This window comes from Microtus oregoni, unplaced genomic scaffold (assembly GCF_018167655.1).
Source record: "Microtus oregoni isolate MIOR12 unplaced genomic scaffold, Mior012 000045F_ref0000178, whole genome shotgun sequence".
Lineage (NCBI taxonomy): Eukaryota > Metazoa > Chordata > Mammalia > Rodentia > Cricetidae > Microtus > Microtus oregoni.
In genome coordinates, this window is record NW_024543219.1 from 19,114,578 (window position 1) to 19,141,727 (window position 27,150).

Sequence of the window (27,150 nt, forward strand, 5' to 3'; positions counted from 1 at the left end):
GTTGAGCCATCTCATTGGCCAAAAAGAGCTAATTTGGGCAATGATTTTTTTTTAAGGTACACCACCAATGGCAAAACCAGACAAATGAGGTTCCATCAAAGTTTGCAACAGTCATCATAAGGTAAGATAACTTTTGCAAAATTTGTATGCCATGATTTTGTATTTATATGCCAGGTTTGCCAGCCATCTTTGCAGAAGTATAACGAACTGCTGAGACAACCAGCTTAAAAGGACAGGTCTCTTCTAACTCAAAGCCTTGGAGGTTCTAGTACATAGCCAACTAGTCCTCCTGCTTTGAGTGTTCTGGTCCACAGCCAACTAGTCCTCCTGCTTTGGGTGTTCTGGTCCACAGCCAACTAGTCCTCCTGCTTTGGGTATTCTGTTCCACAACCAACTAGTCCTCCTGCTTTGGGTGTTCTGGTCCACAGCCAACTAGTCCTCCTGTTTTGGGTGTTCTAGTCCATAGCCAACTAGTCTTCCTACTTCAGGTGTTCTGGTCCATAACCAACTAGTCCTCCTGCTTTGGGTGTTCTGGTCCACAACCAACTAGTCCTCCTGCTTTGGGACATATGGCAAAGTAACCTCATGGCAGAAGTGTATAGCAGAGGAAATCTGCTTATATCCCCAGTAGCCTAAGACCGCCTGTTGTGGAATATTATTTTAAGATGTGTTACACTTGTTTATGCTATGGAACATTAGTTTTAATGACACAAAGATGTGTTGCATTCTTTTTTATTATTATTTTTTAAATTTATTTATTTATTAAGGATTTCTGCCTCGTCCCTGCAACTGCTTCCCATTTCCCTCCCCCTCCCCTGATCAAGTCCCCCTCCCTCATCTGCTCGAAGAGCAAGCAGTGTTCCCTGACCTGTGGTGCATTCTTTTAAGTTGCATTTGTTTAACTCTGTGAAATGGTGTTACTTTGTCTAAAACACCCAATTGGTCTAATAAAGAGCTGAACGGCCAATAGCAAGGCAAAAGAAAGAATAGGCAACATTGTCAGGCAGAGAAAATAAACAAGAGAGATCTGGGAAGAAAGATGGGAGAGAGAGCAAGAGGAGGAGAGAGAGACTCCAGGTGCCAGCCACCCAGCCACCCAGCTACACAGCAAGTCACAGAGAAAGAAGAAAGGTATCCAGAAATAGAGAAAGATTTAAGCCCAGAGGCAAAAGATAAATGGGATAATTTAAGTTAAGAAAAGCTGGCTAGAAACAAGTCAAGCTAAGGCCAGGTTTTCATAGATAAGAATAAGACTCTGTGTGTTATTTATTTGGGAGTTAGATGGTGACCCCCACAAAAAAACAAAGGGCCAAAGAGTAAAAGAATAAAATACCAACTACAACCTCTCATTAGGTCCTACCTCCCAAATGTTCCACTGCCTCCAAGAGGCAGTGTACCCAAGAAATAGAGTCCCCAAGGCTGGGGATTGGACCCTTATCCAAAGCATGACACCATAAATATAGTATGAGATTTGTATCCAAAATATATAAGGAACTCAACTCAATAGCAATATAAATAATAATAATAATAACAGTAATAACATTATATAAATAAGCAACAGATTTAAATAAAAATTTCTCAAAAGAAGACATACAGATAAATAAATAAATAAATAAATAAATAAATAAATAAATAAAATTTTACCATCACTAATTGTCACGGTTAATCTTGGTTGTCAAGGTGAGTAAGCCTGGAATCACTAAGAGATTATTCCCATGCTTATTAAACTACTCAAAACAACCAAGATACAGAACAAACCAGTTGTCCACTGACAGTTGAGTGGGATTTAAAATGTGATGCTAATAAAAACTCCATAGAATATTACTCACCTTTAAAAATAAGAACATTTACTACATTGTGAGTGGATCTGAAGGACATTGTGCTAAGTAAAAATAAGATGGACACAGAAAGAGACAGATACATCTCACACATGGAATCTGAGAAGTCTAACTCATGGAAGCAAAGAATAGAATGGTGGTTGCCAGGCTGAGAGCAGGGAATTTGGGAGATGTTATTCAAAGAGTAAAATGATTCAGTAATAAGACATGAGTGAGTACTAGTGAATAAATGAAGCTAGAGCCTTCGTTCATAACACAAACAGAAGGAAAAACATCCAAAACGAACTCCAGATTTAATCATTGGCCACTCTACCATGTGGTGAGTAGGGTTAATATTGCTGGGTTATGTACTTGATATTCTCTAGACAGTTGGCCTTTAATGTTCTTACCACAAAAAGATATCTCTGTATGTGTGATGTGTGTGTGAATGTGGTAACCATATCGCAATGTATATCATATTGTACCTCATAAGTATATGTAATTTTAGCTGGCAGATGTATCTCAGTAAAGCTAGGGGTGAGGCAAGAAATTCACATTAGTGTCTCCAAAGAACATCTCCAGACATAGAACTCAGCACAAAAATTGAGACCTAGTTAAGAGTGCAGAGCAGGAATGGGAGGCCAAAGGACAGAGACATACAGAATTCTATCCCATTGTTTGCAAGCTTGATGCTTTGAAATGTTATGTAACATGTAGGCCTTCAGCTATTAAAAATTAAATGAACTCCTTTCTGAAAAAAACAAATTGTGGCCCAACACACAGATTGCAGCTGACCTTGCAACCTAGGGAGTGCAAAAGGTTCATTGCTCTGAAACACACACACGCACGCACGCACATGCATGAACACATGGGAACACTATGACTATAGTACATAATAATAATGTATATAACTTTGGAGAAAAAAGGTGTACAGAACAGGGCCAAACAGGCTGCCAAGAAGCATAACTGCAGGCAGGGGCCATGAGGCAATCAACTCGAAAATGTGGTCTCTACTACCCCATGGACATGGTGGGGTGGGGTGTGTCTAGAGAGAAACTTCTACTGAATAAAAGGTACTTAACACTACATCTTGCTGGGCAGTGGTGCCACACACTTTTAATCCCAGCACTCAGGAGACAGAGGCAGGCAGATCTCTATGAGTTAGAGGCCAGCCTGGTCTACAAGAGCTAGTTCCAGGCTGGCTCCAAAGCTACAGAGAAACCCTATCTTGAAAAGCAAAAAACAAAACTACTTCATTTGAATTTGTAACTTTTTTTTAGTTTTTAGTCAGGACCTCACTATATAGCTCAGGTTAACTTTGAACTTACTCTCTAGTGCAGGCAGACCTCAAACTTGGAATTCTCCTGCCTCAGCCTCCCAAGTATTAGGATGATTACAGATTCAGGCCACCATGCCCAGCCTCGTTTGAGGCTTTAGACTTTTATTTATTAATTTTTTTATCAGTTCTTTGAGGATTTCATACAGGCCTTAGATGTATTTGGATCATACTCATCCTGACTCCCCTGCTACTTCAGGATCCGCCCACAACCTCCCATCCCTCCGACACCCACATTCAGCCAGCAAGCCCCAGGAATCTGCTGCCTCCCCAGTGCTGGGACTCCAGGTGTGCACTGCCACACCTGGCTTTTACATGGGTTTGGGAGATAAAAGTCAGAGCCTCATGCTCCTTTTTGAGTGAGCCATCTCCCCAGCACTGACCCCTGAAACCTGGCACACTTAGGTCTCCCTGTCATACAACCAAATCCTTTAAATGTGAGCTGGCAACCTCCTTTTCTTCCTCTCTCTCTATTCTCCTGCTCTCTCAATATTATTTTTTAAAGAAGAGGAAGTTTAGTAACTAAAACATCTTAGATTTTTATGTGACTGAAGGCAAGTAGGACTAGTGCCTGTGTAGGCTCAAGAGAAATGATACCACCCACCTTCACAAACATACCCAGTCAGGTAAGTAATGAGGGTCACAGGTGTTCTAATCCAAGATACCCAATTCACATGTTGACGGTTTCTCTCCTTTAGTCTGTAACTCCCTCTGATTTAATCAGCTCTTGAACATACATGGTCCATGAGTCTTTGGCCACATCCTTCCTTCCTGTCCCCCTGTTCCAACTCAGCCCCAGCCAGCACAGAGCTCACGGAGTACAACACAGAGCGCAGCAAACTCCTGAGCAGCTAGCGGGTCTCTCAGCTGCAGGAAAAGAAGGCCGAGGCAAACAGGCAGTCCTTTCCCTAGACATGACCAGACATGACAGTTCTCACTCCCACAACCTGTACCCACCAACGCTCTCCATCACAGTGCCCAAGCCTCTTCAGGCACACCTCTAGGTTTCCACCAGACATTCACAAGGCAACTACAGTCCCCCAAACCATGAGGCCCTGGGCCCCTGGAGGCCACACACTCATGTGGAACTCAGGGCACCATGGAAGGACATGACCTCTTGCCTGAGCCCAGGCAGGAGCTAAGAAAGGTGTGACTGTCTTAGGCGTCCTCCCTCTGACACTAGGACCACAAGGCACCCTGGATTTCTCTAGAGGCAGCAACTATGCTAACTACCTTTTGTACTGACATTGCAATGTTTAGGTTTCCACATCTGCCCCATGGCTAAGAACCCTTGGGAGGCAGAGATTGCATACACGGGGTGCATTCTCCCCCATCACCCCAAAGACACTCCTTTCGTACCATGCAGCTCAGTGTAAACCGTGCTGGCTCCTAGGCACCCTCCAGTTGATGCTGGTTTACCTGAAACTGCCATTCTCCTCTACCTGCTAAGAGGAAGTTCCCTGAGTGCCCGTTCCCTGAATATTCCCCCAGATTCTTTATCCCCACTCAGAGTTTGGAAGACACAAAGCTTCTCAGGCCTAAGAGCAGGAACATAACTAGGTCTTAAAATGGTGGTCAGATCCTACGCAGAGGGCAGAATGAGAAGAATATCACTTAGAGGACAGCCTAAATGCAGCCAGCTCAGGAGCAAAAGCTGCCTTCCTGACCCCTGTCCACCCGTCCCACTAAATCCTGCTGTCCAAGTGTCACCAACTTTCATCCACTAAGCCCGCACACCAGCATAGTAACTCATGGGAAGGAAGGAAATGCCTTCCTGCTGTCCTCCACTGGACTGCCATACGGATCACACCTACCTCTGGCCAAGACTCAAAGACTTGCTAGAAATCCCTTCCCCTCCCAAGCACTCCACATCAATAGCAAAGGTGAAATACACACATGTACCCTATCTATGATTTGATGCATTCTGGGAGAGGCGGTCATTCTTAAAAAGCAAAGCTAAACCCTCCTAAAACACTCATGACCATCTCGTTCCTTCTCCATAAGCTTCCACAGGAAAGGAAAAGAACAAAGTAAACAGAGGAAGAGCTCCCACAGTCATGAGGTGAACCGTGCTCCGAAACGCCAGCTCCTTAGGCTGCGCTTGCTAGGAGACTAGCCACAAGTCATCTAAAGCAGCACCAGACTTTAGCACGTGGCTGCATGGTTCTCGAGACCCTGCACATGCCTGGCCTGCATCTCTCCAAGGTTACATACCTCAACAGGTTGAAGCTCAGATCAAGCCTCTTTGCAAAATGTCCGTAGTCCCTGCTGAGCTGCTCTGGGATTTCTCTGCAGTCCTGGCCTATGTAAGACACCTGGAGAGTAAATAGAACAGAAATGGAAATTACCCAGCTGCTCACAGCTCAGAGCCACTGACCCCATGGTTGCTTCCGCAGCTTTAAATGCTGGCTCTTCAAAACAAAAAGGCTAATCTGCGCCTATTCCCCCAAGCTTTTAAAAACAACTCCCAACAACTCCCCTTTCATGGCACAGTTAGTTTGATGAAGACATATTGTGGCAAAACAGAAATTAGGTTAAAATTGGCTAAGATGCAGGCGCCCAAAGGAAGCCCAAGGCCAGAGTATGTGGAGAGAAGCCATCTGCCCTGACCTGGTGACAGCTGCCCGTCTGGCCCTTTTCACTCTCCCATCCACCCCATAATACACTCGTCCTCACAGAAGACAGAACTGATGCTCTACCAAGCATGCCTCAACCTTTTCTCCCACTTCAGAAGCAGCCCCTGAAGTCACAAGGTAAAGCCTCCCACCTTCTGAGACTGCCACAAAATCTAATCTAAAAAGCTCATGCTCAACTATACAATCAAGTTATTTTTTTAAAAAGAATCAGAAACACACTAAAAGTAAGGTCATGATTTTGTGTTGGCTTGCATTCACAGCTATCAGTGGGAACATGCAGCCCTCACACCACAAGTTGGACCCCTGTACCCTTGAACCCCCTCAAGGTGCTAAAAAAAAAAATCAAGGCTGGGCAAGGAAATCTCCCCAGACCATCAATGTCATCCTATTACCACTGTGTGTAAAATGCCCACCACACTCCCAATCAAACTGGTGGCAAGGCAAAGAAGGGCATGTAGCCGGAGTTTGAGGCTCTTCCATCAGGAAGATGTTTGTTTGTTTAATGTGTATGAGTGTTTTGCCTACATGTATATATGTGTACCACATACATGCCTAGTGCCCACAGAGACCAGAAGAGTGCATCAGTGCCCTCTAACTGGAGTTATAGATGGCCACCAGCCTCCATAGGGGTGCTAGGAACTGGATCCCAATCTTCTGCAAGAGCAGCAAGCATTCTTTACTACCAATTGCTCTCCTCACCTCCCTTTTTTCTTCTCTTTAAATTTTTATTGATCTTTTGAGAATTTCATAAATTATATTTTGATCACATTCACCCCAACTCCTCCCAGACACAACACCAAGCTCCCACCTCCGACTTTGATTTATGTTGACCATACTCTCCTCGGTGTGGAACACACACTAGAGCACGGTTGCCCTGCCAGGGGCCACATCTTAAAGAAAGCTGACTCTTCCTCCCCCAGAATGTCATCAACTGTCCACAGTTCCTCAGTTAAGGATGCCGACTCCTGAGCTTTGCCCCCATGATGGAATGCTGGAGGACTTGGTCTTGTCCAGGTCTTGTGACGGTGACCACACCTGCTGACCATCTGTGAGTATGATGGTCCCGTCCTGTCCAGAGAACACTATTTCACGCCAGCCCTCCCTGTCTTTAGCTCTTACAGTCTTCCTACTCCCACTTCCTGATAGTCCCTGATGGTGGGGGGAGGGGAAGAAGGAAGAGGGATGTAGATGTCCGATTTTAGCCCTCCAATGACACCTACTCTCTGCACTTTGAACAGTTGGGAGCTTCACTAACCTCCTTCAACTACAGAAAGAAACTTCTCTGACATCTGAGAGCTGCACTAACCTATGGGTACAGTGATGTGAATTCAGAGAGTCGTTTGATATTATGTTCGCTTAGCAGAATAGCAGTTGTCAGTTCATCCCTAAGGTGCTCACCAACCATGCACTCTTGGCCAGATTCACAGTACCAAGCATGAGTTTCCTCATGTGGAACAGGCCTTAAGTCCCGTGATTGATTGGTTAACCCCGTAGTGTTCACGCCACCCTTGTACACAACTATGGCCATATCTTGCCATTCTGGTCATCATCGCACTCACAGCATGGTGAGGCTGCATTGATAGCATTTTCCTCAGCAGTGTACATGGCACCCTCTAGCCAGAAAGCTTTTGTAAGTCTTTTGCGTCCTTCAGCATTCTTTTTATGTTTATCTTATTTATATAATCATTCAAGCATATCATATGTATTTCCAAATATTAAAAGGCCTAACTGAAATTCGATCCTAGAACTCCTGAGAAGACTTTCAGGGCACTTCCCTCTACTCTAACCACTCAGTTTGGGGAGTCCATTTTTAGGACTGCAGGCAGAAAAGCATGCATTGTAGGTGACCAAGAGGTACACAGGTATGAAACACTACTGAACTATACTACCTTCAAACACCAGATAGAAACTCTGGCCCTTTAAGTAGCTATAACACTGATCCTGGATTCCCACAAACCTACCTTCTGTACAGACAGACAATGATGTCTTGGGATGGCTGACAGAACTCCAGCGCACTATGGTTCTCAGTAAGGAAGAAAACATGGTGGTCATCAGACATCCTGGACTGATGGAGCCTTATGAATGACAGATCTCAGAACTACAAAGCCATGTCTTTTTTCAAGGCACCGATCACCTCTTCTCTTACAAGGAGACAAACTATTGGCAGCACAATGTCTCATGTTTTCTATCTTCCCATTCACTGTATTTCAGTAACTTCATCCAGCAAGAAAGTGAGAGAGGAAAGGATAGAAAAAGCAGCTAATAATGATGGGTGGTGACATCACACACCTGTGGTCCCAGCACTTGGGAGGCAAAGCAGTTGCCGGGGCAACTTAGTATGCTCAAAGCCAGTCTGAGTAGCATAGCCATGTTTTGTACACCACTAAAAGATGACCACAACAAAATAATGTATAACATATATTCTCTCTCTCTCTCTCTCGTGTGTGTGTGTGTATGAATATGTGTGTTTATTCACATGTGTGCCATGGCACATCCATGCTATATAAAAGACAACTTGAAGTTCTCTCCTTCCACCATGTAGATCCCCAGGATGAAAATCAGGCTTAATGGCAACTGCTTTTACCCACACTGAATCATCTTAATGGCTCAAAAAAATAATTTTGACTCAGGAAGATATTGATATGATGAATACCATATATGATATTAAAGTATAATAATAATAATAATAATGGGATCTCACTTCAATATAGCTAGATGTCCCCTTTCTATATTAGATCCATTCTTTTTGCATCATTTAAAGCAATAAAGTAAGTTCTGTTTCGAAGTTGAGATGGAAATCATACACCAAGAAAAGATTGGGACTATAAGGTCCCAATTAATATAGGGGGTTAGTCTCAATCTGTAACTTGTTCTGTAAATTCATATTAACCCTCCAGGTCCATGAGAAAACCCAGCATGTACCACCACTGTTTTGTACATCAATACATAAGATTTCCGTGACATATAAAACAGGGAAGTTTAGCCTTAAATCTGGATACTGAGCCATGTCTTCATAGCCTAGGCAAGGATTAGATCTAGTGGGGACCCAGCTTATTAAGTTCTAACTCTCACATAGGGAAGAACTCCACAGCCCTCTTAACATAACACAGATACTTAAGAATGGATCATGGGTAAGTTCTGATTCACGAATAAAGACTTCCCAACTTGGGAACCACAGAGTGCTTACAAGCCCACACAGGTACGGGTGCTTCTGATCAATAGACGCTGATGGCTCCTAAACCAGTCTTCTGTCAGGAGGTGCTTTTAATGGAAGACCCCTTCAGACACCAGGAAATTTCAACTACAGTTTGTTCTCACTCTCCAGAGATGAAGACCCCCTAAGCTCCAAGATTAGCACGAGTCATTCTGGCAAGCCACATAGGACCACTCTATTATAAGCCAGCAGTTTTTGGACATGTTGGTTAGGCTGGCCAGGCTGAAGGGATCACACCAGTTGGGAAAGCCTTCAAAGCAGAGGCAGTCACTGAAGAGCAGAGGAACCACTAACTAGAAGAGAAAGTTGATTAGGATGTGCTTCTGGTGGGAGAAGCTTTGGAACAGCAGGCAGCTTCTAACTGCAATGGCTTCTTCAGCATGAAGACAAGAGATGTGGTCACAGATGGACCAGAAGTCGTTGTATCTGTTTAGGCTAAGTTTAAGGACAAAATGTTGCACTTTCAACATTCCTACATTCTATATTTTAGGAAGGAACATCATTGTCAGGCAAACAAAAATTTACCAAGTTAGGATCAGGGATGTGGCTCAATCAACAGGATGCTTGCCTGGTATGCATGGGTCCAATTCCTGGCACTGCATAAAGTGGGCACAGCGGTGCATGCCTGTAATCCCAGCACGTGGCAGGTAGACGCAAGATACTGGAAGTTCAAGATTGTCCTCAGCTACACAGTAAATTTGAGGCTAGCCTGGGTCACATGAGTTCCTGTCTCAGAAAGGGAAAGGGAAGAGATGGAGAATGGGAAAGGGAAAGGCAAAGTGAAAGGACAGGGAAAGAGAAGGAAGGGGGAGGGAGAGAAGAAGAGGGGACAGTAGAGGAGAGCAGAGAAGAGAGGGAAAAAAATCTAGGCAAAGAGCACTCCAGAGAGAAAGCGGAGAAAGATGTGAGAATGTGTGAGTAGATGCCCAGCCCAGACACATACTTAGTCCCTGTGAGCAGAGCTGTAAAGGCAGCTGAAGTATAAGTGACCGCAAATGTCTGCTTACCATCAGGACAGTTGCTTCTGGGCCCTTTCTAATGTGTTAAGTTTGTCAGTCATCAGATTATCTAGGGCCCCCATCTATTACCGGGTTTGCAATCACAGGGAGCATAGCTCTGGGTTCATTTGTGAGCACCAGCATAGCTATCCACCAGCTGCTTCCTTGGATAAGTCACAATGTCCTGGGGCCTGTTCCCCCTTTTGTTTTCTTCATTTAGAGAGCTGCATGTAGCCCAGACTGGCTTGGAGTTCACTATGTAGCCGAGGATGACCTTTGGCTTCTGTTCCTCCTGCCTAGTTTATGCTGGGGACCAAACCTAGAGCCTTGTGCATGGTAAGCAGGCAGGCACTCTACTAGCTGAGTGATCCCCAGCCCTGCTTTCTCTTTATTAAATTTATCAAATACTGTCACCAACTACCATCAAAAGTAGTTACGATAGCACAATAACATTTAATAAATGCCAGCCATGTGCCCAACATCTTCTGCATCCTCACAAAATGGTCTTTGGGATCAGGCAGCATCATTGCCTTTGTACTGTATGGTAGGAGCAAAATAACATACGAAAGACGCCATCTCTGTTGCGGAGAGGTCACCCAATCAATATCTGTTGTTTCAGACCAATATCCCCATGGAAAGGATTGGTTATTCTCATTGTCTCTTGGGCCAAAGATTTCAGTGCCCAAATTTCAAGTTTACATTTATGTCTGTAACTGTATTCATGCTACACACTGTAGCTGTTATACATTAATGGAAAAAGGAAGATGTAATGTTGAATATAAATGAAGCATTCACACCAAGAAAAGCCAAATAAGGTCAGGCCCATGATGACTAAAAAGACTTTACAGAAAAAAATGATGGGACAGTACCAACCCTCCTACTTGCATGTCAGCCACTGGCCCATGGTGACCCCAGAAGCAGCAATATAGCATCAGACAAATGTCACCAGCATCTCTCTAAATCGTTTTCATGTTTACTGGAATTTTTCCTTGCACTTAAACCATCCCTTTATTTAGGATGTATATTCTCTAAACACTGGAAAGGTTATATCCAATCATATATAAAGTTTTTCCTCTTTAAGAGGGATCATGTGGTTGCAGGGATGAGGCAGAAATCCTTAATAAATAAATAAATTTAAATAAAAAAAAAATAAAATAAAATAATAAAAAAAAAGAGGGATCATGATAGATCTAGAGAAATGGCTCAACAGTTAAGAGTACTTGCTTCTCTTCCAAAAGACCCAAGTTCTGTTCCCAGCACCCATGTCTGGCAGCTCACAACTACCTGGAACTCCAGCTCCAGGAAATCTGTCTTAGTCTGCTTTCTATTGCTGCGCTAAAGACCACTAAACAAAAGCAACTCGATGAGAAGGGTTCGTTTGGATTGTATATTCCAGATCACAGTCCACTGATGAAAGGCAAAGCGAGAACTCAAGGGAGGCATGACTCTAGCTTTTGTCAAGCTGACAAAAATCTAACCAACACAATACATGATGCACTCTCCTGCCTTTCTTGGGCACCCCCACATACTACTCACAGACACACAAATTCATGCAAGTAAAAATAAATATTGTTAAAGAAAAACCTAGAGCTGGAAATGTAGCTTCATGGTAACATGCTTGCCTCGTAAGCAGAAGCGTTGGGTTAGAATCCCAGCACCAAAATAATATAAATTAATTAATTAAAAGATCTACCTGATAACAGGGTAGATAGGTTTACTAGAGTGTTAATTGGCAAGAGGCACAAATGCTACAAGGCATATCTGCTGATGTCCCAATGGGTGTATCTGCTGATGTCCCAATAGGTGTATCTGCTGATGTCCTATAGCACACAGTAGCAATGGTGTATCTGCTGATGTCCTATAGCACACAGTAGCAATGGTGTATCTGCTGATGTCCTATAGCACACAGTAGCAATGATGTATCTGCTGATGTCCTATAGCACAGAGTAGCGATGAGTGTATCTGCTGATGTTCTATAACACACAGTAGAGACGCACAGAGGCGGAGCGGCGGCGGCCAGACGCACAGAGGCGGAGCGGCGGCGGCCAGACGCACAGAGGCGGAGCGGCGGCGGCCAGACGCACAGAGGCGGAGCGGCGGCGGCCAGACGCACAGAGGCGGAGCGGCGGCGGCCAGACGCTGCGGAGCGGCGGCGGCCAGACGCACAGAGGCGGAGCGGCGGCGGCCAGACGCGGCGGAGCAACACCGCATACAGGAAGAGGCTTTCGGGGACCGGCGCAGAGGCAGACCCAAGCGGCGGGAACAGGCGTGCAATAAGGAGAGCAGATCGCCCTACTACAATCGAATCAAAGAGGTAGGCCTTTGGTTGGCCAGGTCACTGGCACAAGGGGAGCCTGGTCCTGTCCTGAAGATCCTTCAGAGGGGTGAGAGGGTTCTTGGCCTGCAGCAGGAACCACGAAAGAGAGTGAGGGCATTTTGTAAGCGGAGCCCTTGGCCAGCAGGGAAACCTGATCCGGTTTTTAAAGGACCCATTGGATAGGATCAATAGGAGGAGATGGGCAGGCGCCAAGGCAAGAATTCTCCCAATAATCCGAAAAACAACATGAAAACATCAGAACCCAATGATCTTACAACAGAAGTATTTGAACAACCTAACACAGAAGAAGTGGAAAAAATCGACTTTATGAAGATAATAGAGTCCCTTAAACAACATGTAAAAAATGCCCTTATAGAAATGGATGAGAAGTATAACAAAAAGTTTGAAGAAATGAGTAAATACGTACATGATACCCTGGGAAACCAAGAAAAAACCATCAAACAGGTAATGGAAACAGTTCAAGAATTGAAAACTGAAATGAAGGCAAAGAAGAAAATACAAACTGAGGACCAGCTGGATATGGAAAATCTAGGCCAACGAGCAGAGTCTACAGAAACAAGCATAATCAATAGAATACAAGAGCTAGAAGAAAGACTCTCAGATGCTGAGGACACCATAGAGAAAATAAACGAACAGATCAAAGAAAACAGCAAAGCCAACAAATTCTCAACACAAAACATTCAGGAACTATGGGACACAATAAAAAAACCAAACCTAAGAATAATAGGAATAGAAGAAGGAGAAGAGTCACAGCTCAAAGGCCCAGAAAATATTTTCAACAAAATTATGGAAGAAAACTTTCCCAACTTAAAGAAAGATATTCACTTAAATATTCAAGAAGCATACAGAACACCAAACAGACTGGATCAAAGAAAAACATCTCCTCGCCATATAATAATCAAAACACAAAATATACAGGTTAAAGAAAAAATATTAAGAGCTGCAAAAGAAAAAGGGCAAGTAACTTATAAAGGTAAACCGATAAGACTTACACCTGACTTCTCGATGGAAACTATGAAAGCCAGAAGGTCCTGGATAGAGGTTCTGCAGAAGCTAAGAGACCATGGATGCAAACCCAAACTACTATACCCAGCCAAGCTATCATTCATTATCAATGGAGAAAACAAAACATTCCAGGATAAGAACAAATTTAAACAATACGTAGCCACAAATCCAGCCCTACAGAAAGTAATAGAAGGAAAATCGCAACCCAAGGAATCCAACACTGCCAACACTGCCTACAATAACCCAGGCATCTAATGACCCTTCACGAGCACATCTCAAAGAAGGGAGACAATCTCTACTACCAAAAGCAATAAGAATAACCGGAGTAAACAACCACTGGTCATTAATATCACTTAATATTAATGGGCTCAATTCACCTATAAAAAGGCACAGGCTAAAAGATTGGATACGAAAACAGGATCCAACATTCTGCTGTTTGCAAGAAACACATCTCAACCACAAAGACAGGCACCTACTCAGAGTAAAGGGTTGGGAAAAGGTGTTTCAAGCAAATGGTCCTAAGAAAAAAGCAGGTGTGGCCATACTAATTTCTAACAAAACTGACTTCAAACTAAAATCAATCAGAAGAGACCGAGACGGTCACTTTATACTCATAACAGGAACAATTCATCAGGAGGAGGTCTCAATCCTGAATATATACGCCCCCAATATAAAAGCACCTACTTATGTAAAAGAAATATTACTAGAACTCAAGGCAGACATCAAACCACACACACTAGTAGTAGGAGACTTCAACACACCTCTCTCTCCAAGGGACAGGTCAATCAGACAGAAACCTAATAGAGAATTAAGAGAATTATTGGAGGTAATGAAGCAAATGGACTTAACAGACATCTATAGAACATTCCACCCAAATAGGAAAGAATATACCTTCTTCTCTGCAGCTCATGGAACCTTCTCAAAAATTGACCACATACTCGGAAACAAAGGAAACCTCCACAGATACAAAAAAATATCAGTGTCCACCTGTGTCTTATCAGATCATCACGGATTAAAATTAGAAGGCAACAACCACGCTGCCCCCAAAAAACCGACAAACTCATGGAAACTGAACAGTCAACTACTGAACCACACCTGGGTCAAGGAAGAAATCAAGAAAGAAATTAAAGTCTTCCTTGAATTTAATGAAAATAAAGGGACAACATACTCAAACCTATGGGACACAATGAAAGCAGTGCTAAGAGGAAAGTTCATAGCACTAAGTGCCCACTTAAAGAAAACGGAGAATGCATACATTGGGGACTTAACAACACACCTGAAAGCTCTAGAAAAAAAAGAAGCAGACGCGCCCAGGAGAAGTAGAAGACTGGAAATAATAAAACTGAGGGCTGAAATCAACAAAATAGAAACACAGAAAACAGTCCAAAGAATCAATGAAACAAAAAGCTGGTTCTTGGAGAAAATCAACAAGATCGACAAACCCCTATCCAAACTAATTAAACGACAGAGAGAGAACACGCAAATAAATAAGATCAGAAATGAAAAGGGGGACATAACCACAGACACAGAGGAAATTCAGAGAATCATTAGATCTTACTACAAAAGCCTGTATGCCACAAAACTGGAAAATACAAAAGAAATGGACATTTTTTTAAATAAGTACCACATACCAAAGCTAAACCAAGACCAGGTGAATGATCTAAATAGACCGGTTTCTCGCGAAGAATTAGAAATGGTTATCAAAAATCTCCCTTCGAAAAAAAGCCCAGGACCAGATGGTTTCAATGCAGAATTCTACCAGAACTTCCAAGAAGAACTAATACCTATACTCCTTAATGTATTTCACAATATAGAATCAGAAGAGTCATTGCCAAATTCCTTTTATGAAGCTACAGTTACCCTGATACCAAAACCACAAAAAGACCCAACCAAGAAAGAGAATTACAGACCGATCTCACTCATGAACATCGACGCAAAAATTTTCAATAAAATACTGGCAAACCGAATCCAAGAACACATAAGAAAAATTATCCATTATGATCAAGTAGGCTTCATCCCAGAGATGCAGGGCTGGTTCAACATACGCAAATCTATCAATGTAATCCACCATATAAATAAACTGAAAGAAAAAAACCATATGATCATTTCACTAGATGCTGAAAAAGCATTCGACAAAATTCAACACCCCTTTATGATAAAGGTCTTGGAGAGAATAGGGATACAAGGGTCCTACCTAAATATAATAAAAGCTATTTACAGCAAGCCAACAGCTAACATTAAATTAAACGGAGAAAAACTCAAAGCCATCCCACTAAAATCAGGAACACGACAAGGATGTCCACTCTCTCCATACCTCTTCAATATAGTGCTTGAAATTCTAGCAATAGCAATAAGACAACATAAGGAGATCAAGGGGATTCGTATTGGAAAGGAAGAAGTTAAGCTTTCATTATTTGCAGATGATATGATAGTGTACATAAGCGACCCCAAAAATTCTACCAAAGAACTCCTACAGCTGATAAACAGCTTTAGTAATGTGGCAGGATACAAGACCAACTCCAAAAAATCAGTTGCGTTCCTATACACTAAGGATAAGGAAGCAGAGAGGGAAATCAGAGAAGCATCACCTTTCACGATAGCCACAAATAGCATAAAATACCTTGGGGTAACCCTGACCAAGGAAGTGAAAGATCTACTTGACAAGAACTATAAGTCTTTGAAGAAAGAAATTGAAGAAGACACCAGAAAATGGAAAGACCTCCCTTGCTCTTGGATTGGGAGGATCAACATAGTAAAAATGGCAATTCTACCAAAAGCAATCTATAGATTCAATGCAATCCCCATCAAAATCCCATCAAAATTCTTCACAGATCTGGAGAAGACAATAATTAACTTTATATGGAAAAACAAAAAACCCAGGATAGCCAAAACAATCTTATACAATAAAGGATTGTCTGGAGGCATTACCATCCCTGACTTCAAACTCTATTACAGAGCTACAGTATTGAAAACAGCTTGGTATTGGCATAAAAACAGAGAAGTCGACCAATGGAATCGAATAGAAGACCCTGACATTAACCCACAAACCTATGAACACCTGATCTTCGATAAAGGAGCTAAAAGTATACAATGGAAAAAAGAGAGCATCTTCAACAAATGGTGCTGGCAAAACTGGATGTCAATCTGTAGAAGAATGAAAATAGATCCATATCTATCACCATGCACAAAACTCAAATCCAAATGGATTAAAGACCTCAATATCAGTCCGAACACACTGAACCTGATAGAGGAGAAAGTGGGAAGTACTCTACAGCAAATGGGCACAGGAGACCACTTCCTATGTATAACCCCAGCAGCACAGACACTAAGGGCATCATTGAATAAATGGGACTTCCTGAGGCTGAGAAGCTTCTGTAAAGCAAAGGACACTGTCACTAAGACAAAAAGACAACCCACTGACTGGGAGAAGATCTTCACCAACCCTGCAACTGACAAAGGTTTGATCTCCAAAATATATAAAGAACTCAAGAAACTAGACCGTAAAAGGCTAATCAACCCAATTATAAAGTGGGGCACTGATCTGAACAGAGAATTCTCAACAGAAGAACTTCAAATGGCCAAAAGACACTTAAGGTCATGCTCAACTTCCTTAGCGATCAGGGAAATGCAAATCAAGACAACTTTAAGATACCACCTTACACCTGTCAGAATGGCGAAAATAAAAAACACCAATGATAGCCTTTGCTGGAGAGGTTGTGGAGAAAGGGGTACACTCACCCATTGCTGGTGGGAATGCAAACTTGTGCAACCACTCTGGAAAGCAGTGTTTCGGTTTCTCAGGAAATTCGGGATCAACCTACCCCTGGATCCAGCAATACCACTCTTGGGAATATACCCAAGAGAGGCCCTATCATACAACAAAAGTATATGCTCAACTATGTTCATGGCAGCATTGTTTGTAATAGCCAGAACCTGGAAACAACCTAGATGCCCTTCAACGGAAGAATGGATGAAGAAAGTATGGAATATATACATATTAGAGTATTACTCAGCAGTAAAAAACAAGGACTTCTTGAATTTTGCATACAAATGGATGGAAATAGAAAACACTATCCTGAGTGAGGTAAGCCAGACCCAAAAAGAGGAACATGGGATGTACTCACTCATATTTGGTTTCTAGCCATAAATAAAGGACATTGAGCTTATAATTCATGTTCCTAGAGAAGCTAAATAAGAAGGTGAATCCAAAGACAAACACATAGACATCCTCAGGAATATTAACCTTCATCAGGCGATGAAAGGAGACAGAGACAGAGACCCACACGGGAGCACCGGACAGAAATCTCAAGGTCCAAATCAGGAGCAGAAGGAGACGGAGCACGAGCAAGGAACTCAGGACCACGAGGGGTGCACCCACACACTAAGACAATGGGGATGTTCTATTGGGATCTCACCAAGGCCAGCTGGCCTAGGTCTGAAAAAACATGGGATAAATCCGGACTAGCTGAACATAGCGGACAATGAGGAATACTGAGAATTCAAGAACAATTGCAGTGGGTTTTTGATCCTACTGCACGTACTGGCTTTGTGGGAGCCTAGGCAGTTTGGATGCTCACCTTACGAGACCTGGATAGAGGTGGGCAGTCCTTGGGCTTCCCACAGGTCAGGGAACCCTGATTGCTCTTCGAGCAGATGAGGGAAGGGGAATTGATCGGGGGAGGGGGAGGGAAATGGGAAGCGGTTGTGGGGACGAGGCAGAAATCCTTAATAAATAAATAAATTTAAAGTGATTTTTAGAGAAAAAAAAATAAATAAATAAATAAATAAGCAAGCAAGCAAAAAAAAAAAAAGACATATGTGATATTTATGTATCTATAAAGATATAAGAACCAGAAGGGAGGGGAGCAGAGAAACATAAATAGCTCAATAAAATAAATTTTATATATATATATATATCACAAATTAGAGAAAACACACACAATATTTTTTTGTTTTGAGACTGGCTTAATTTTCTCAATATGATTATTTCCAGTTGCATCCATTTTCCTGTAAGCACCACAACATTATTCTTTTTTATGTCTGAAAAATTCCATTGTGTATCTACCACATTTTCTCCATCCATTCTTCTGTTATTGGATGACTACCCTGGTTTCCTAACTTAGACATTGTGAACTACTGTTGTGAAAAACATTGATGTGTAGTTATCTCTGTGATATGTTGACATGGAGAGATTTGGGTAAGTATCTAGGAGTGGGATAACATGGCTAATTAGTAGATCTATTGTTAGTGTACTGAAAAAGCACTATACTGATTTCCATAGTGGCTTGACTAGTTTATACTCCCACCAGCAGTGTATAAAGGTTTCTTTACATCCAAAAAAAAAAAAAAAAAAAAAAAAAAAAAACACACAGTAACAATGAGTGTACCTGCAGATGTTCTATAACACACAATAGCAATCTATTATGCTTTGTGTGATTCAAAACAACCAGCAGAAGGGACTGCAAGCCCCTAGCATAAGCAACTAAATGATATGCATTTACTATAATAGATAGACCAATTCCATTCTTCTGATTATTATATACTAGATGCATGTATTGAAATATTACACTGAACCCTATTGAATAGGTGGTTTTTAAGAAGGAACTTTCTGTCAGAATCATAAACATTCAAGGTGCTATATCTCACAGTAGGTGCTGTTATAAATTGTGTGGAGCTGATGGTAGCAAATACTCTAACCCCAGAGTCAGGCACTCACATTCACTATCTAAATGCTGTAACACCCCAGATACCCCTGTGGCTTCCTAGCTCCTCCCAGTACTTTATCTTGAAATACTGGACACGGCCCAAAACGTCTCACCCACAAGTCAGCAGATGCCCCTGAGCCCTGGGCAGCAGGCTCCGTTAGGGGCACAGGAAACGCCAAGTCTTGAGAAGGACAAGATAAGAAAAAGGAAGTCTGGGGAAGTTTCGACCTCACTGTTAAGTTCTCCAGGAACTTGGAAGAAACTATACAAAGAGAATGCTGGGATTGGAAATGCAGAGACCACCAAATGCATGAAGGGACCCTGCTTCTTAGGCAAATACACACAGGGGCAGGCCCCCATACACACACACACACACACACACACACACACACACACACACCTCTTTCTAGGAAGTCAAACTTACTCCCAGAAGACCCCTTTCCCTGGCTCAGATCCTCCTTTTTAGCCACTTAGCAGAGGCTGACAGCAGTTTGCCGGGCTCACTCCTCAACTCTGGACTTGTGCCTGTCTGAGGCTCCAGACAGAGCCAGCAGTACTAGGAGACAAAGCTCTCAATAGAGCAGCAGAGAGCTGCTACCTCATTTCCATCACCTGAAGGGTGCCTGGCACACAGTAGCCACTCAATAAATGAGGAAGGTACCAGACTCCTGAAAAAGGAAAGAGTTTACTTTGGGGGATGCGCACGGCTGTCGTTCTTTGGGTTTCCGATTTGTAAAACCCCTAGGCATCTAAGGAAGGACAATTCCCTAGTCCCTCATACCACAAGACTAAAGGGAGAACTTTCAAAGCTCACCACTCTTTCACAAGGGTGGAGAAGAACTTGGCAAAGTGAGACCACTGGCTTTACGAGAGGGAGAGGGGACGCAAAAGAGAAACCTTCATTTTTTTCAGCAGATAAAGGGCCCCTGCTCAGGCTGATGGAGTTCTCTCCAAACACTGCAGGCCTTACTATGGGGCTGAAAGCAGGTAGGGCAAGATGTCACTACCATGTCCTAGTGATACCTCTTCAAGAAACCAGAGACCAAGTGAAAAATGTAGAGGACCCCGAGCCTCCACCAGCTGTGGAAAAGATCACTCTGATAGCAGAGATGCCCACCAGCACGCAGCCAGAGGACACGTTGTGGCTTTAGTGACCCTGTGCACTTTGCTGCCTTGGCCCCCTTCCTCAATGGAAATGTAAGTCCATTTGTTTTACAGTACAGTTGCCCTAGTATCAACAGCTAAATGGTTGCCTATTAAAACATTTTCTTGCACACCAAAAATTCTTTTAAAACCAAGACTGTGAAAAAAGAAACTGAAACACTTTTGGTGGGTCCTGAAAAATATGAGTTACCAGGACAGGGTCTCAAGGCGAAGTTAGTCCCTAAGTGTTGATCAGTGTGGCTCCAGGGACAGAGGAAGGCAGGGGTCTGGGCTGCTCACCACACGGCCAGGAAATGTGCCATGATCAAAAGAAGGGTCTGAACTCTTCAACCTAGAGCAAGTGTGGGCACTTGGCACACATCACCTGCACATGCGGCTATCCGAGGAAGACGGCGCTCATGTTAAGCCTTGGAGACCCAGGGCCTCGCTGTCCCTCCCATCCCCAGTTGGGCCCCAGGACTAATGGGGCTCGCTCGGACCAACTTACTTGAGTTCCACTGACCACTATCCCAGCCATGGTGGCTGGGACCCTGCGGCGGGCTGCACTGAGCAAAGTGGGCGGTGTAGTTCCGCACTGGGCGGTCAGCTGACCGGCGGAAGCCCCAGGCGCCGGCCGCCACCGAGAACTGCGCACGGCTGCGCGGCAACCGCTTGCTTAACTAGACCGGGTGCACTTAAACCTCGGCCGCCAGGCAGCTCGCAACAGGTGAGGCGCTGCGCTGCACCTAACGTGGGGACCCCTCACGACTACTCCGCTCCTCTGCCCGGTTCCATCCCGGTTCCTCCCTGGGTCCCTGCGCCCCCAAGAAGTGCTCCCTCTAAAACCCAAAGCCCAGAACTTTGTTGCTTTCATCAGACTCAGTCTTCGGAATGAAGGAGGTCTCCCTCATGGGCGTGCTTAGTTCCTGGCTCAGAACTGGGCCTTCCCAGAGTTTCACAATCTCGGTTACGTAACTGCCCTCCATTGCTGGAAGGAGGGGCCTCTTCACCCAAAGTTCCCTCCACAGTTTTGGCCTGGAAGGTGGTTGGGGAAAGGGGCTCCTGGTGGGATGGAGTTGCTATTTGTAAGAGGGAAAGTGAAGGAAAGTTGAATTGTGCCAGCCGGTCAAACAACCCAAACAACCGATACTCTTACCACATGCCCTCACCGTGTGCTGCCCCCCCTCTAAGCCTTTGACAGTGATGAACAGTAATGACAGTTAGGGGAAGGGAAACTGATAATGTCTCTAAATTTCAGAATCCTCTTATTCTCCTCCTCCAAGGGAAAAGACAATTGAGAACCAAAGCTATTAACTCGATATGTGGCTGCCCTCAGCACCTGCCCACCTCCCACCCCACCCTTCTTCTCCAGAAGTGGCCACTGCCATCCCCTGACCAGGTAATCCAGCACAGGACAGGTAGCTCCTACACTCCTGATTTCCTCTGGAACCTTCTCCCTGCCTTCTCTTGCCTTCCCACCTCCACCCTCAGGATACCAGTCCTTATGCATCCATAAGGGTGGAAGCTGACCCTCCTATAGCAAAAGACATGGTTGGAGACCAGCAAGACCCTGTCTCAAAGAGAAGTGTGTGGGTGTGTGCATGCGTGCGCATGTGCACGTGTGTGTGGAGAGAGCTAAACAGAGACGTGTTGGATACTAGGGTGTAATGTCGAGTGCAACAGATTGAAGGGAGAAGCCCAGCAAGGTTGCCCCAACATCCCATCCCATGTGGCCTTCCCTCCTCCCGGGAGTGAGGCACGACTCCTCCGGCATCAGGATCTAATAGCTCCCTCTCACATAGGGCTCCTCCGAGCGTTTTTTATGACCAGATCCCACTCAGAAAGAGGGTTTCAAGTGGGAAGTCTGGGATGTAAATCTTGCTCTGGGGGAGAGGGGCTTTGGCTTCTAGGACAGGGCTTAGGGAAGTGAAATTGTGGTTTCTATGACTCACTTCTAGACGGAAAAGGAGCTGGAGACAGGAGGGCAGAAAGAGGCTTCCCTGGGACCTTGCCTTCTTCTTTATTTTTTAAATTATTATTACATTGTGTGTGTGCACACGTGTATGCGTGCACACATGCACCCATTGTGACATATATGCATACTCACACACGAAGAGGCCAGAGAGCAGTTTTCAGAAGCTGGTTCTCTCCTTCTATGCTATGGGTCCAGGAGAACTGAATCAGGCCATCGGGCTTGGCAGCAGGCAGCAGGCAGCTTTACCAGCCGGACAGTCTCACCGCCCCGCCCCTTCTCCTTAATTCTGTGAAGCATCACTTACCGAGCCCCGGACTTGTCCATTCTATCCTTTTCACAGATGGATGCTAACATCATTCAACTAGATAAGGAAAGACTGAGTCCCAATCTCACTCTCAGGGCAGGTACCACAGCTCAATAGACCTACAGATGACTGCGGGCGCCAGCTCCACACAAGAGAACGGTCACAGTGCTCTGGTTGTCATTGTCCCCTGTGTCTTGGCAACACTTAAAAGCCACAGGCTATACGACTGATGCTGACAGCTATGATTGTGGTCAAGTGTTTTCTTCTGTCCAGACTGCCCTGTTCCTAACACACTGCCAGCCAGCCAGGCCTAGGATGGCAGCCTAGTGATGGGCAGCGCTAGCCTCTGAAGGCTGGCCTGCCTGCCCCTGTCTTTCACACATGTCCCATAGGAAGAGAGGCCATCGCCAAGTGGAGCTAGGAAAAGGCAGGAAGTTCCTGGAAATGCCAAGAGTGACAGGCAGAAACAGAAAGCTACTTTCCAGAGAGAAGATGGAAGGGAACCTCCCAAGGCCTGATGCCCTGAGGACAGCTCATTCTCCCTCACCCACTGTCCACAAGAGTCTGCCTTCCCTGCCTGACAGGGAAGAAATAGTTCAGTGCCCTGGCGGTCACGGCACTCTGCCCTCCCCTGCCACCTCTCACTTCAACCTGCTTAGCAGAAAGTGACTCACAGAAGCCTGTGCAGAAACAGGGACCCCTCTTGTATCCCTTCACACACTGTCTCCTTGCTGCTCCCTCCTCCACAGAATCTCAGGGGATCATTTCAAAACTCAAAATCTTCCAGAGCATCCCATTCAGTTCCTAATAGTCCACGCTATAACATGATCTTCAATATCACTTACAGTGCTGGAAGTATTGGTAAAGAGCTTGCCTGGCATGTGCGAGGCCCTAGGTTCCATCCCTAGCACACAAAATGAAGGGAGAAGGAAGGAGAAGAAGGGGAGAGAGAGAGGGAGGGAGGGAGAGAGGGAGGGAGGGAGGGAGGCAGGCCTTGGTGCATATGTGTTATACACAAAATAAATAATAAAGCATAACAAAAGTGTTTCAAAGAAATATCTCTTCCTTACAGCCCCATCATTTCCTACCCTCTGCCTGGACTTGTAAGAGATTTTAGTTTGGCCTGGGGATGCCTCCCTAGCGGCTCCTGTCACCACTCAGTGACCCCACCAAGAAAGCCAGCTGACAGTATATGCAAGGATCATGGGGAGATTGCAAAACAAACCCGAAGAGTTCCATCTGAGGGAGGCTTTCGTGTGTTCTGTGAGGAACTACAGAAAGTCCTTGATCAGAGTGATTGTCAGACATTCCAGCTGCTGCACCAAGCTCTGTCAACTAGATGGCAAACTGAGAACCAGATAGTTATTCCTCCTAGCTATGGAGGCCGGGAATTCTGGGACCAGTGCCAGCGGATTCCCTCGTGCTGGTACACCGGCAGCTGCATTTCCCTGTGTCCCTGGAAGGAACAAGCTAGCCCTCTGGGGCCTAAGGGCACTAATCCTATCACAAGGGCTCCACTCTCATGACCCTGTCCCTCCCAAAGACCCCCCCAGCTCCTAACACTCAAAGGGTTAAGGCTTCAACATATGAACTTTAGGACACAAGCATTCAAACTATGGTGTTAGTAGTTTCTCTCGATGTAGCTGTCAGAGGCTCAGGCTAAAACAAGGGGATTTACCTCTGCTTTTCCCCATCAGCTTCCAGAGGTTGAGCCACAGAATGGAAGAACAATGGCGGGGAGGGCAGAAGGAGGAGGAAAAGAGGTAGAGATGAAGGGACAAGAGAAAAAGGTCCTATCTTCCTGGACCAACGATATTGGAAAGGGAAGGAGAAGACATCCTTCTGTTTCCCTCTGACTGAATAAAAAGAGAAATGAAGTGGCCTTCCTGTTCACAGGGAAGAGGATAAACCCTGCCTCAGAACCCACAGCAAAGGCTAACAAACTCTCCTGTGGAACGGAGGAGTTTATGAGGGGACGAGGAAGACAAGCCCTGTTGAGGCTTGGGGAGCCAACTCCTCCGGTGCCCCTGGAGCACTAGGAGAAAGGGGAGAATCATGCAAGCCTCCCCTCTCACTTGGGGCCCCTATTGATTCTCACCAGCCTGTTCTATGATGAGAGTCACAGCTTCCCTTCTCCTGCTGTTCCAATCTCCAGCCTCATTGGGGACATCCTCAGCTAACACACAGCCTTCAGTCAAAATGGTCCAGTTTGCCCAGGGTTATCTGCAATCCTGTATCAATAAGAGATGTTGTCACTGTGGTCGTGTTTTCTGAACCCCTAAGAAGGTATAGCCCAGAGTGTATAAGGCCCACAAAACAGTAAGTTCAAACCAAGCATGACCTGGACCTCCAAGCACTCTGGCACTCTGAAGGGACCTGTGAAGAGAAGGGTCAGCACACACAAGGGTACCTTCCTCGCCACCCTGGAGGAAGCAGGAAGTATTGTATTCCCACTGTCACCCTTGTTGTTGTTCCTTGGCAGAAGAGGCCCTTCCCCTTGGAATTCTTCCTCTGTTGCCTTCCTGGGGACACAAAGGAAGATCCTGTTTATTTTCAGTCAAGGGAGTTGATGTTGGGGTCAGCCAGGACCAACCAAACAGGAACTGGTTCCTTAAATCTTCAGATTGCGCCTTTGCAGCAGAGACCAGGACAGAGCCAGTTCCGCAGCTCCCAACATTGTCTCCAGCCTGGCCACCTTGCTTCCAAGGAAATGGGAGTTGCTATTCATCATGCTCCAGCCTCTGGTTCGAGTTCTGTACACTCAGACCTCAGCTTTGAGAGAAAAAAAATCACCTAGCCATGTGACTACCAGATGCTCCTTGATACTGCATCCGTCCCCTTCAGACCTGAGGGACAGAGGGAGGGATGTGAGAAAGAGTAGGGTGCTTGTATTGCCTCTTCTAAGTTTGTGCGCCTATGCGGAGGACAGAAGGTGATCGAAGCTCCCAAACACTTCCAGTATCCCTCAGCAAGAACCACAAATACCTTTTAAATGTATGTTGTGTGCCATCAGACTGTCCGGCTTGGGAACCCCTTTTACAATAATATTTCCTGTTAAATTTACTGTGCTACTTCCTCAGCGCCTCTACTCTTCTTCTCTTTAGGATTTAATGGTTGTTGAGGTTGTTGTTGCTGTGTGTGTGTGTGTGTCTGTGTGTCTCTGTCTGTATAGTTTGTGTACACACACGGATTGCACACAGTACGTGCAAAGTGCAAAGATTGACTTTCAGTGCCCTTTTCAGGTGTCTTGTTCTGTGAGACAAGAGCTCCATTGGAACCTGGAGTACACTGAGACTGAGCTGGGCTGACTGGCTAATGCGCTCCAGGGGGTGCCCCTTGTACCAGCACTGGGGCATAGGCTGACCCACAGGCTGACCAGACTGGCTTTTATGTGGGTGCTGGCAATCTGAACTCAGATCTCCATACATACTCAGCAGGCAATTTACCCACCAATTGTCTCCTTAGCCCTGGGTCTTAAGAAGTTCTGTGGATCCAGACTTGATCCATGTCTATACTTTGGCACTCTGAGGCTATAATGGCGAGAAAATCACAAAGGTTAACTGGGGCTGCATAGTAAGGCCCTATCTCAAAAGCCAAACTTGGAAGGCAGTTGTTTACCTTTTGAAAAGCAAACAGCCAGGAAAAGAAGAGTTTGGGAAAGGTGGGGTGAAGGGGGGCTCCCGCCCTTTCTCCTGTGATGTTTGTGGCATGGGTGTACTGCTTTTGCAGATAAAATTTAAAAAAAGCTGAGCATGGTGGTACATGCTTTTAATCTCAGCCCTAGGGAGGTAAGGGAAGGAAGATCTCTGTAAGAGAGGGGCCAGCACAGACCACATAGTAAGTAGGCCCGGGCTAGCCAAGGCTACATAGTGAGAGCCCAGTCTCAAAATAAAATATGAAAAATAAGAAACAGAGAAACTGATATAGGAAGAGTGGGAAATAGGAGACTTGGCCCTGCCGCTGCGATCTCTGCCTTGCTTTCAGCATCGCTTTACCAGACCCTGAGAGCAGCGCTGAGAATCACACCTCAGGCTCGTTGCCGGAACTTGCAGGTTACTCCAAGTCTCGAATGGTTTAGGTGAGCCATCAGTGCCTCGGAAGAAAGAGGTTCATGCTAGACTTTGGCGAGGAAAGGAGGACAAAGATAAGAAAATCCAGCCAGACTGTCTATTTCCAGTGAAGGGGTGCCTTTCCTGAACCCCAACTTGACTTACAGAGATCCTGTGGTTTAGAAGTTGAGAAAGGCCTCCTCCAGCACTCAGTTAAACTTACAGAACTTGAAGGTAAGTTCAGCCAGCAGGTTCCCCTTCTCTCTCCAGGAATTAGGATTTGCAAATGTCCAAAACTGGCTGCTTTGGAAATCAGCTGCTCCAAAGTGGTGCCTGGTGGCTCACACCTATAATCCCAGCATTCAGCTTGGGAGGCTGAGTCAGGAGGACGGCCATGAATCCAATGCATGGTGGGCTCATGGTGAATTCCAAGCCAGAGTGGGAGACCATCTTGGAAAGGAATGAACGTGAAAGGAAAGAAGGGAAGGGGGAGGGAGGGACTGAGTGAAAGAGGGACAGAGGGGGAGAGGGATGGAAGGGGAGAGGGACGGAAGGGGAAAGGGACAGAGGGGGAGGGAGGGACGGAGGGGGAGAGGGACGGAGGGGGAGAGGGACGGAGGGGGAGATAAA

The 27,150-nt window shown here is 45.0% G+C and overlaps 1 protein-coding gene across 1 annotated transcript in view; it reads right to left on the minus strand.

Annotated features, from left to right (window-relative positions):
- Positions 1–20,752, minus strand: part of Lrmda (leucine rich melanocyte differentiation associated) — a 1,010,022-nt gene extending 989,270 nt beyond the window's left edge. The window contains exons 1-2 of the mRNA XM_041634087.1: positions 20,701–20,752; positions 5,368–5,468 (exon numbers count right to left, since the gene is read on the minus strand). Coding sequence (XP_041490021.1) covers positions 5,368–5,468; positions 20,701–20,730 — 131 coding nt within the window. The 5' untranslated portion in view covers positions 20,731–20,752. The remainder of the gene's footprint in view (positions 1–5,367; positions 5,469–20,700) is intronic.
- Positions 20,753–27,150: the final 6,398 nt, after the last annotated feature.